This window comes from Pezoporus wallicus, unplaced genomic scaffold (genome assembly GCF_028554395.1).
Source record: "Pezoporus wallicus isolate ANWC-B61680 ecotype Strahan unplaced genomic scaffold, APGP_CSIRO_Pwel_v1 contig_10790, whole genome shotgun sequence".
Taxonomy (NCBI): domain Eukaryota; kingdom Metazoa; phylum Chordata; class Aves; order Psittaciformes; family Psittacidae; genus Pezoporus; species Pezoporus wallicus.
In genome coordinates this window covers 552,176-563,625 of record NW_026640522.1, presented here as the reverse complement: position 1 = coordinate 563,625, position 11,450 = coordinate 552,176, and the positions used below count along the sequence as shown (strand labels likewise).

The following is an 11,450-nucleotide window of genomic DNA, read 5'->3' as shown; positions in this document are numbered from 1 at the left end:
ACATGGGTGATGCAGTGATGCAGTAACCTGACAGTGGAGGGGGAGAGATACTTCAATCCTCATCATTCAGCTTTGGATGCTGCTGTAGCCTCTTTCTGTGACTGTGTTTGGGAGGGTGGCAAATGCCCTTGGAGGCACAAATCTTGTGCCCTATGGAAAAGCTGAGTAAAGACAACACAGATGTCCCTAACAGGGCAGCTCTGTGTGCACCAGCGCTGGAGCAGTGAGATGTGCTGTCTGGTGGCTCCACCAGGCACATCTGAATTGCAAAGTAGCTTGGGCTGAGCCCCTGTCAGCTGGAAAGCATTTAGGGAGAGCACAAAACCAGCTTAGAGAGTGCAGTCAGTGCTGGATGTCATCTGGAAAAGAGGTGGAGACAGGGCTAGAACATACAACAGCAACAGCTCAGGTGCTGCAGCTGCTCAGACACTTTCACCTTGGCCTCCTATTGCTCCCTGCATTTCGCCACCACAAAAATAATGCCTTTGGGCACCTTCCTTTCTGCAGACACCAGCCATGTCCTGTCAGTCTGGATGGCTGACACTGTGACAAGGACATCCTCCTGCTGCATCCCAGCTGCTCACACAAATCACAGCCCAGAGTGGGCTGATGGTTGGGAACACACTGCATCAGTCACAAGGGGTGGGGGATCCTTGTCCATCATCCCTGTCCCTGCCTGCTGTCCATCACCCACTGCCTGCCTCAACCTCAGGCTGGGGTTTAGTGCCACTCTGTCCCTGTCCCAGGCCATCCTGCATCCAAGGGCAGGTTTCCTCCTCCTGCAGAGGGACCCAGGGCATGGGGTCCCCAGGAGGCAGCCAGTTACCCGAACAAGAGGAACAGGAGATGTGATGAAACTGGGCAGGAGGCTCCAGCCATGACATGGGGATGGTGAGAGGAGGGGGGGTTGCTTTCCGAATTCATCACCCTGCCTACCCCAGCGGTGCTGGAGCCTGTTTGAACTGAGGGAGTGACTCTGCAAACAGCTTTTCCAGGGCTCCACCATCACTCCTGGTAGGCTCCAACTTCACCAACCCTTGCCTCTTCTGCAGCAGCCCATGAAGAGGTTTTCTACAAGGGCTCTCAGGGGACCTTTTCTCAGCTTTTTCAGCCTCCCTGTAAAGGATGTGATCCCAGCTCTGTGGCCAGCTTTCCCATCTGGAATTCCCCAGTGCTTCACACAGAGGCTCAAGCCACTGCCAGCTGCTGCTCTGACCCCTCAGGGGCACTTCCAAGGAAGCACAGCCTCTTTGATGTGTTGAAATTCATCTCTGAACCCTTGGTTAATATTAGAGACCAGTTTTCCAGTTAATGCTTCCACTGCATCCACAGGCCTGTCCTAAGGGCAGAATCAACACTCACTTTTACTTACATGGCTCTGTACTGGCTGCCTAAAAGTATGCTTCAGCACTCTGTTTATGAAACAAATGGACGAAAGATGTGAAAGAAGACTAACTAAAGGTGCCAACAAGAAATCTGGAGACAGACTTTTGACAAGGGCCTGTAGGGACAGGCCAAGGGGAATGGCTTTAACCTGCCACAGGGGAGACTGAGCTGAGCTCTTAGGCAGAAGCTCTTCCCTGTGAGGGTGCTGAGGCGCTGGCACAGGGTGCCCAGAGAAGCTGTGGCTGCCCCATCCCTGGCAGTGCTCAAGGGCAGGTTGGACACAGGGGCTTGGAGCAAGCTGCTCTAGTGGAAGGGGTCCCTGCCCGTGGCAGGGGTTGGAGCTGGAGGAGCTTTAAGGTCCCTTCCAACACAAACCAGGCTGGGATTCTGTGATTTGTTCTCATTGTTTATAAATTAAATGAAATAAATTTCATTTTATGAATTTTAATTCATAAATTTATGGCTCAGAGGAGACGTTATCACCATGTTCCAGTGTTTAAAAGGTGGCTACAAAGAAGATTGAGACTCCCTTTTTACAACGTGTCACATGGAAAAGACAAGGTGTGAGGGGCACAAGTTACTTCTGGGGAGATTCCAATCAAACGCAAGAGGAGAATTTTTCCCAATGAGAACAACCAGCCATTGTAATAATCCCTCCAGGCAGTGGTGGACTCCCTAACACTGGACAGAGTGCTGGGACACCTAGACTAGGTCATGCTTGACCTAGAAAGGCTGGACCAGATAATGCTTCAGGTGCCTTCCAACTTGGGATCTGATGAACTTTCTCAGAAGAATTTAGTTTGTTTGGCAGCTCCATGATGACTGGCACAAATTGCAAATTCCCAATGCTTGATTTCCTCATTTGTGAAATTCCATATTATCTTTTCCACCAATGGGACTCCTGCCTTACCCCAAGGCAGCTGAAAATTCCAGCTGGGTTCAGTGCTGCTTCCCTCAGCTCTCTGGGGTTTACACTGACTTACTCTGACCATGGGAGGAACTACAGGCAGCAGGACTGCACATGAACATTCATCTCATTCTCTTGTCCAACTCCCCTGTATCTAAGAAGTACCAGACATGATAAAGAGCAGCATCACTCTAGGGACATACTAATTGTTAACAGGCAACTGTGTTAAGTTCTTGTGCCAAACCAATGCCAAACTGCATTCCTTACTCTTCCTACAGGGAACTGCAGCTAATCAGGAGGAAAGACCTTTTCTGCTCTGACATGAGCAAGCCAAGAAGTATCTCAAAGCCTGCCTCTTTCCTTCATCTTCTCTGCTAAGTCCCCTGCTGTGGGCAGATCTTGCTTTTGTTATCCAATTGCCATCATACCCATCAGGGTCCAGGTCTGTATAGTCCACTCCAAAACAATTTCTCCCCAAGCAACCTACTGCAAATGCAGCTGGGAGGCAGAGGAGGGGATGAAGTTGAGTATGTGCAGTCTAAGGGTATGAATGCAGCTCCCTTTGGTATGGACCCTTTGATCCTCCAAGGCAGCATCTGGGCCCTCAGGATGGACAAGACCGGACCACATGAGCACAGCAAGGCCCATGTGACGCAATGGCACTGTGAAGGGTGAAGCGTACTGGAAGTCTGTGCTGAGAGCACAGCGCGATGGGTGCAGAGCTCCAGGCATCTGTGCTGAGAGCACAGCGCGATGGGTGCAGAGCTGCAGGAATCTGTGCTGAGAGCACAGCGCGATGGGTGCAGAGCTGCAGGCAGAGCACTGCAAGAGTTAAGGTGAGGTGGGGCCATTTCCCTTCTGTCACAACCTCCATGGTTTCATGGCTTTCCCAAGTAATCGTCCGCAGCTTCCTTGAGGGATCCAGGAGCTGGAAGGGTGCTGTGCAGAGCAGAAGCCCCTCGCATGCTGAGCCCCTGCGGCACTGCACAACAGCCATTTTGCTTCTGCAGCTTCTTCCAAGTGCATGTGGGCAACGTGGGACACAGGCGAAGTGGTTTCCATGGCAACCTGCACTTCAGCGGTGCCAGGGAGAAAATTTGTGTTGCGGGGGGTGATAATTCTGCTTCAGCTCACGTTGGCAGCAGCAGCACCCCAGAAATGGCTGGTGTGAAAATACCTCTGGGATGCTTCCCCTGCAGCGCTCGGCCCGCTGTCCTCATGTGCTTGCTGGTGGCACCGGTCCCACAGTGTCAAAGCCACATTCTGTGCTAGCTGAGAGCCCTTGGGTCCCTTTGTTTGGATCTGGGGGGCAGCGGGTTCTGGCTGCCTCTCCCCTCTGGCCCTGGAATGGGAGAGACATGGTACGGGAGTGGACCTCAACCCCATTCAGCCATGGAGCAGGACTGTCCTCCAGAGGTTGGCCACTAGCTGTCGTGCCTCCATTCCCTTTGGGAAGGCTAATGGTAACCCAAGAGCAGATAGATAAAGAGAAACCAAAGAAATCTCCTCAGCAGACAAATCTTAGGGTCATATCCAGGAGTTACCTGGTGAATGCAGTGGAGGAAAATGGCTGGTTGCCCTGTGAGCTACTGTCTGCAGGAGCAGTGGCTCTGTGTGGAGGGACAATGTGAAGCCAAGGAACCAGCCTGAGCATCTGCTTAACATCTCTGCCCAAGAGTTGCGTTGGCCAAGGGGGGTTTCTCCAGCACTTTGAGTGAACACAGACCCCAGCAGCATTTATACCACAAGCAGCTCTGGCTCCCCAGCCAGGCCAGGTTGTTCAGAGATGCTGCACAACTGGGACTATTTGCTCTGGAGGACAAATCCTGAAGACCCTGTTCTACGCCAGTCCGGTGTCATTATGTCTGGTGACACTGTGTCAAGTGTGATTCTGGCTCCCAGGGCAAGAGAGGCACTCATCCTGGGAATGGGCAGTGAGGGTGGGAAGGACGGAGTATACTCCATTACAAGTGGAAACTCAGCCCCAGGCAAGCTCTGCCCCCCTGCACCCTAAACCCCTTCCGGGGTGGGAGCCAGACCCCAGACCTGTGTGTCCCTCCAAAACTCGTCAGCAGGATCCCATGGATCAGTCAGTGTGTTCCAGGAGTCTCTGCCTCAGCGCCAGGGTTAGGAGGTGGTGAGGGGGGTAGTGGTGGTGGGAAGGTCGGAGGGGAGAGGTGGTGGGAGTTGAGAGGGGTAAAATGGGGTAGAGGGTATGGTGGTTGACGGTGCTGGGGACTGGTGGTGTGTGTGTGGTGATGGTGGCGGCGGAGGTGGGGGGTGGTGATGGGGGGGCTGTGGGGAGGGTACGGTTGGTGATAGCGTGGGGGGGGCGATGGTGTGGGGAAGGTGGTGGTGACGGGGGGTGGTGGCGATGTGGGGGTGTTGGGGGTTGGTGGGGAGCGGTAGTGGTGGAGGGGGGGTTGATGGTGATGGGGGGTGATGGGGGGGGGGGTGATGGGGGGGTGAGGGGAGCGGGGGAGGTCCCAGGTTCCTCCAGGCTCCGCCGGAGCCGGGGCGGGCGCTGCGGCAGAGGGGCCGGGGGCGGGCGGGGCGGGGCGGGCGCAGAGCGCGGGCGGTTCAGCACCACGGAGAGCGCCCGGCGGAGCCGCGCCGAGCCGGGCCGGGCCGGGCCGGGCCGGGCCCCGCGGCCGCGCTGAGCCGGGCGGGGGGCACCTGAGCCGGGGGGCGCTGGCGAGAGGGGCCCGGTAGGTCCGGGCCGGCCGTGGATGAGCACCATGCGGCTGCTGCTGCTCGCTCTGCTCTTCTCGTCCTCCTTCGCCCGCGCAGGCTGCGACCCCAAGATCGTCAACATCGGCGCGGTGCTGAGCACCAAGAAGCACGAGCAGATCTTCCGCGAGGCGGTGAACCAGGCCAACAAGCGGCACGGCACATGGAAGCTCCAGCTCAACGCCACCTCGGTCACGCACAAGCCCAACGCCATCCAGATGGCCCTTTCCGTCTGCGAGGACCTCATCTCCAGCCAGGTACCCCGGGACGGCGACACCCCCCTCCACCACCGCCGCCGCCGCCGGGCACCCCCGCCCCATCCCCGGAGCAGAAGCGACCCCTGTTCCCCCCCCCGCCCCGGGTTCCTCCCCTTGGCTCCGAGCGGGCAGAGCCGCGGTAAGCGGGGTCCTGCCCCGGGGTGCCGCTGCCCGCATTGCAGCCTTTATGTAAGCGCGGCAGGGCTGCACCTCCCGCAAAGGCACCCGCACACACCCCGGGGGGCACAGGGGCACTTACATACACGCCACGGGCACACATAGGCTCAAACATGCCTCCTCGGGGCACACATGGACACTTACACACACCCCGGGGTACACACAGGCTCTCGCAGCCAGAGCACGCATGCAGAAAGCAACAACATGCATGCATACATGCACAGCAGACATGCATGATGCACACAGGGCTGTATGTGCCTGTGTATGTGCTCATGCACACATGAGCATCCGCAGACTGCGGGCATGGGGACCTCCACACATGCACACACATACATGTCACTGTCAGAATGGCCGTGGGCTGCTCTGCATGTACATGCACATGCCATGTGCACACATGCATTGTGCGTCTACACTCATCCCAGTGTGCAAACACCCTGGTGCACACAGACTATGGCACATGCAGACATGCATCCGTGCGCACACATGAGCACACACTTCATCAGGTACACACACACAGGCACACAAACACACCCCACTGTGTGCACACACATGTACATGCACACACATGTACCTGCACACCCCCCCCGGGACACATACTCAAATGACTGTGCATCATGGCTGCACACCGCCATCACACACAGCAGCACACAAAGCATGAATTTGGCACACCAGTACACCCAGTGCCACACACACGAGACACAGGCACACAGACACAGCATGCACACACACGCAGGGAGCTGTGGGCACACACATGATGCATGCTGTGCCTGCATGCCTGCGCACACAAGCACAGCACTCTCCTCCCTCCTGCCTGCATGGGCCATGCTCAGCACCCACAAAGGAGCAATCCGAACCTGCAGTGGTGCTGTGTGCTCTGTGTGCTCTGTGTCCTCTGGGTGCCCTATGGCCTGTCCCCTCTATCCTCCCTGTGTAAGCCCAGCCAACCAACCCCATTCCCCCCACCCGGGGCCATCAGGTGGGCAAACAGGCAGGTACAATCCCCACACACGCATCAAACACACCCATGCACATGCAAAAGGTGTGCATGGATCCATTGCATCGGTACAAACGCAGATTGCATGAACACCCGTGCCACCGAGACACACGCACACCAACATGCACATATGAATACATATATGCGCCCAGGCACACACAGCCAGGGAGGGGAACAGAGCCGGAGGGGCATGTTCACAGCTCAGCTTCCCAATATGGGGATGGAGGATGGCTGGAGGTGTCCCTGGGGATGGTGGCAGAGTCAGGCAGGATGCGCAGGGCAGGCTGTAAGAGATACCCACTGCCCAGTGGGGAGCCGGGGGGGAGGCAGCAGGCTCAATCCAGTCCCTTGCTGAGCTGAGGCCCCATTGAAGCCATCAGGCTGATGGGTGCCTGTGTCCATGCCCCCACTAAGCCGTGGCCCCCTGGAAAACCCCATGGAGCCCAGGCTGGTACAGGATTACAAGCGCTGGCACATCTCTGCATGAGCAGTGGATGCGGGAGGCAGCTAATGCAGGGCACAGAGGGGTCTGTGGGTGCTGGGGGTCAGGGTACTGGGGGTGGCCACTCTGTCCCAAACCCAAGGGCTTCTTCCAGCCACCCTCATCCTCACCCACTGGTGCTCTGCCCAAGCAGGAGCTGTGAGGCAGAGGAGGGGCTGGAGCCTGCACATGCAAAATGGCTCCTGTCACCCACTGCTGCGCCCTGAGCTTGCTCCCACCCAACACCAGGCAGAGTCTTCCCCTTCCCACTCTGTCATCAAGTCCCCTGCCCCTGTCCTTCCAAGCCATCCCTCCAGCCAGGGCACAGAGCACATCCTGCGGCTCAGCAGACGCTTGGAGGAGGAAGGAATGTTATTTCCTCCCAGACATCAAAGTCCTTGCACTGATTCACCCTAGCTGGAGACCTGTCACCAGCTGGGGACATTCCTTGTGCTGTGAAAGGGCATCAGTGTAACAAAGGAGCCCCTGGGGGTTACCCAGCTCTTTCCTCTCCATTTGACACAAAATAGGATCCTGCTAGGGACCAAAAACCCAGCCCTGTAACAACAGCGAGATCTTGCCCAGATCCTCCTCTCCCATTTGGGTATAACCCAGATCCCATCATGCAGTGTGCTGAGGGCAGATCCCGGCTCCTGCCCCCTCCCCGGCTTCCTCCTGTCTCCTTGTGCCAAGGGCCAGATGGCTGCTCTGCTCCACGGCTCCGCCGGCTCCTGCTCCCAGTCCCAGCTGACCACTTTGTTTGTAATAGTCCTCAGAGGGGAATTACAACCGAGTATTAAATGTGTGGTTAAAGAAATCGCATTACACAGTGTGACTGTAAGGGAAATGCTTCCCTTTAATCTGTAATCCAGGGAAGTTATTAGTTTAGCGAGCGGAGTGGCATTTCCATTAAGATAGAGCCCTGAGCAGACCCATCACCTCCACAGGCCATGGCACTGCACCCCTTGCTCCCCAGATCCTTCCTGACTTCACTGTTCCCGATCATTTGGATTCCATTATCGTGTTAACATGGGGCTGTTTAATGCTGCAGAAAAGGGAAAAATAAGAATAAAAATCACACTTGATGGCCAATGTGCTCCTGTGAAATAATGTTTGTGTCGTGTATCCTGTCCTGCAGGTCTATGCAATATTAGTTAGTCACCCTCCTGCTCCCAACGATCACCTAACACCAACACCCGTATCATACACAGCTGGCTTCTACAGGATCCCTGTCATTGGTCTGACAACACGCATGTCTATATATTCTGATAAGGTAACTGATGCATGTTTCTAGTCTAGTACCTCATACGTGTGGTGTAAACCAAGAGTGCCCATCAAGAGGGTTAATGATGTCTACGCTATGCCTATCTCTATGTCTGTCCATCCCTCCTCTCCAGTTAAACCTCCAGTTCCCTCCCTTCCTCTCGCATTCCCTGATCCACCATTTTTTCACAGCTGGCAGTGCTGACCTACATAGTGCTGGATGATTCCTGCAGCAATGCTCTGCCAGGGTTCGCTGCTCGCCAGCCACGGCAGACGCATGAACCAGCTCCTGCTCTGCAGGGACAGCTGGGGGTCCTGGGTGCTCCCCAGTGCAAGGGGGGATTGCAGAAGGGTCCTGGTGGAGCCTATGCACCAGGCAGGAGCCCTGTGGGGCTTGAAGGCTGTTTGGTTGCATTTATTTCTCTGGGTTTATGTGACAGTGGTAAGGGAGATTATAGAATTGACTCACAAGTTATCCCGAGGCTTTACATGACATTCAGTCTGGCCAGCACTCAAGAAAGATGTTCACATTCCAGCATCTCAAACCTGTGGAAACATGGAGGCTGTCTGGATGGATGAGGTCCTGCCATGAGCAGGGGCTGGGGCAATGAGGTGCTGCACTGGCCAGACCTTCCACGCCAGGCACTCAGCTCAGAACCCATCCTGCAAACACACTCTGTGATCAGTAGAAGCAGAAGGAGGAGCTGAGCAGAGCCAGGCTGTCCACGTGCCACTGCAGCCTCGGTGGAGGTGCTGCCCCAGGTGCACGAGCTCAGTGGGTGAGATCAGGCTTGTTCTGAAGCATGAATCGGCCTTTGCTTGGAAAATGTGACTGTTCACAAATGCAAATGTTCAGTGCAAAAATAGTCCCTCCGCCTACATGCTGAATGAAGTCAAATTTGAGGAGGGAGGGACAGAGGCTCCCAGAGATGCACCAGCTTGGCTGGAGCAGCAGCAGGTCTTGGCATCTCCCATGCTATAAAACCATGGCAGCAGCAAAAGCAATGGTGGCTGGCAGGGCTGGGGACCTGCATACCCTGGCAGCATCCCACCAGGTACTGGTGGAAGGAAAGGGATGGAAATGGAGCTGGCAAACAAAGGGAGAGGGCAGGCAGCGGGTGAGAAATGGCAGGAGGAGTTTGGCTCATGCTGCTATGGGGAGGGGATAGGTCTGATAGCAATGTCACTGAGAGGGACTTTGTCACAGCACATGTGATGGCAGGGAGAGAGGACCCTGCACAGTTCAGTGTCAGCTCTGCAGGGCCGTGCTTATGAAGTAAACAGCAGCCTTTCCCACAGCATGACCTTGTGCTGGATTTGTGTGTTCCCGTGAGGGCTGGGAGCTCCCCTGCCAGACTCACCTTCAGCTCTTCTTTTCCTATTTAAAACATGTTTTCCACAAAAATGGCTCATAAACCCTCCTGGCTCACTTCAGAGCTGGAGGAGTGACCCACTGCGGCAGTGGTGACCCACAGCAGTGCCAGGGAGATGCTCCTCACTGAGTATTTGGGGATGTTGTGCTGTTGGGTGCACTCACCAGGCAGGTCCCACCCTTCTGAGCTCTCCTGCCTGGCTGGCCTCGTGCTAAACCCCTTTACCACCAAGGCAGACAGGGGCTTGAGGACTTTGCCCCATCTCCTGCCTCCTTTCCCTCTCTGCAGAGACCTCAAAGGGACTAGATGGGTAGAGGAGGAAGGATGCTGAAGAGTAGGCTGTTGGGAGCTGGAGGGGACAGTGAAGGCGGGAGTAGAGCAGAGGGCAGCAGAGCAAAGGGGCTGAAGTCATGGGTCAGGCTCTGCACACCCCATGCAGGACAGGCTGGTGCAGTGCAGGGACCTTCAGTTGGCTCCCTTTTCAGCTCCCACTGATCAGCTTTTTTTTTAATTCAGGAAATTATATCTTTCAGCTTAGTTTCTATGGAAACGTCTGTACAATCACGTTGTGTGTTTGCCCCGGATTGGTTTTAAACACATCAGCCAATTTTAGCTAAATTTCACAGAGGGTTGAAGTCTCAGAGTTAATTATGGTCCCCTCAATGCTATGCTGCCAGGGAGAGGAAGAGCCTGGGCCTCAGCACACACAGGTTTGCCCAGTACCTTCTGATGCTCTCAGAGCATCTCCAGTCGAGCACAGTGGTCCATGAGCTGTAGCCAGTCTTTCAACAAAGATATCTGAGAGAAGCAAGTTTTATTGTACCCAGTATTCAAAGAACTATTTGTCCTAGAAATGGTATTGCAGATATCAGACTGGCCACTCTGGCTTGGCAGCCTCTGTTTGGCCTCATTATGTACCTGCATCTTACGAAATCGTTACCTGTTTCCTCACATCGTTCAGCACAGTCCTGCCTGTATAGTGAGGGAGTCTGAAATCCTGGTCACCTCTGAGTGAGGAGAGCAGGGAATTGCAGGACAGGAGAGGGGGAGTCTCATGGTAAAGGCAGCAGTGGTTCCCTCACTGTGGTTCCACCACTATGGAGAGCCCTTCATGGACTGAGCATTGCAAAAATAACAATCATAAAATCCCAGCCTGGTTTGTGTTGGAAGGGACCTTAAAGCTCCTCCAGCTCCAACCCCTGCCACGGGCAGGGACACCTTCCACTGGAGCAGCTTGCTCCAAGCCCCTGTGTCCAACCTGGCCTTGAACACTGCCAGGGATGGGGCAGCCACAGCTTCTCTGGGCAAATGCTGTGCCCTTGAATGGACAGGCTGGACTACTGCTTTAGTGCTTCTGTTCCCCATGTGTCATTGGGGGTATTTATATCTCATTTGCATCTCAGCCAAAAAAAATGAGGTGACGTGGACATCTTGACAATATGAGAAATACGAAATGATACTGAAAGCCTTAGAGAAAAGCTGGTGGGGAAATGCACAGCTCAAGAGGAGGTCTGGTGCTGTTCATCACCACCATGTGGTACCACACCTACGTGATGGGGATGAAGGGATATGCTGATGCCCCGTGGTGCTGAGCCCCCATCAGAGAGGCAGAGGCAGCCCAAGGGTGACTCCTAACAGGCCTTCTCTGCTGCTGAAAGAGATGGAATATAGAGTTCAGTTATTCCACACTTGGAAAGCCATTTCAATGTCCAGCACCCAGTCCTGGGAGTTGAAATGAGGTTTGTATCTTTCTCTCTCCAGTCTGGTCCTGGGGGTGGCATTTCCCTCTGGTTCCTTGTTTCCATATAACCACTCCATGCCTTCAAGAGGTTACTGCTCACTGAGAGGGACATTTTTCTTTATTACTGGTCTCACTGGCCAC

The 11,450-nt window shown here is 55.0% G+C and overlaps 1 protein-coding gene across 16 annotated transcripts in view; it reads left to right on the top strand.

The window, feature by feature from the left end:
- The first annotated feature begins 4,891 nt into the window (after positions 1-4,891).
- Positions 4,892-11,450, top strand: part of GRIN1 (glutamate ionotropic receptor NMDA type subunit 1) — a 37,650-nt gene continuing 31,091 nt past the window's right edge. For 10 of the 16 annotated variants that reach the window (XM_057419314.1, XM_057419309.1, XM_057419310.1 and 7 more), the window contains exons 1-2: positions 4,893-5,280; positions 8,071-8,205. In XM_057419314.1, the coding sequence (XP_057275297.1) occupies positions 5,023-5,280; positions 8,071-8,205 (393 nt within the window). In that variant the 5' untranslated portion in view covers positions 4,893-5,022. Of the gene's footprint in view, positions 5,281-8,070; positions 8,206-11,450 lie in introns of all 16 variants that reach the window. The other 6 variants (XR_008973498.1, XM_057419303.1, XM_057419302.1 and 3 more) reach the window with 1 other exon arrangement.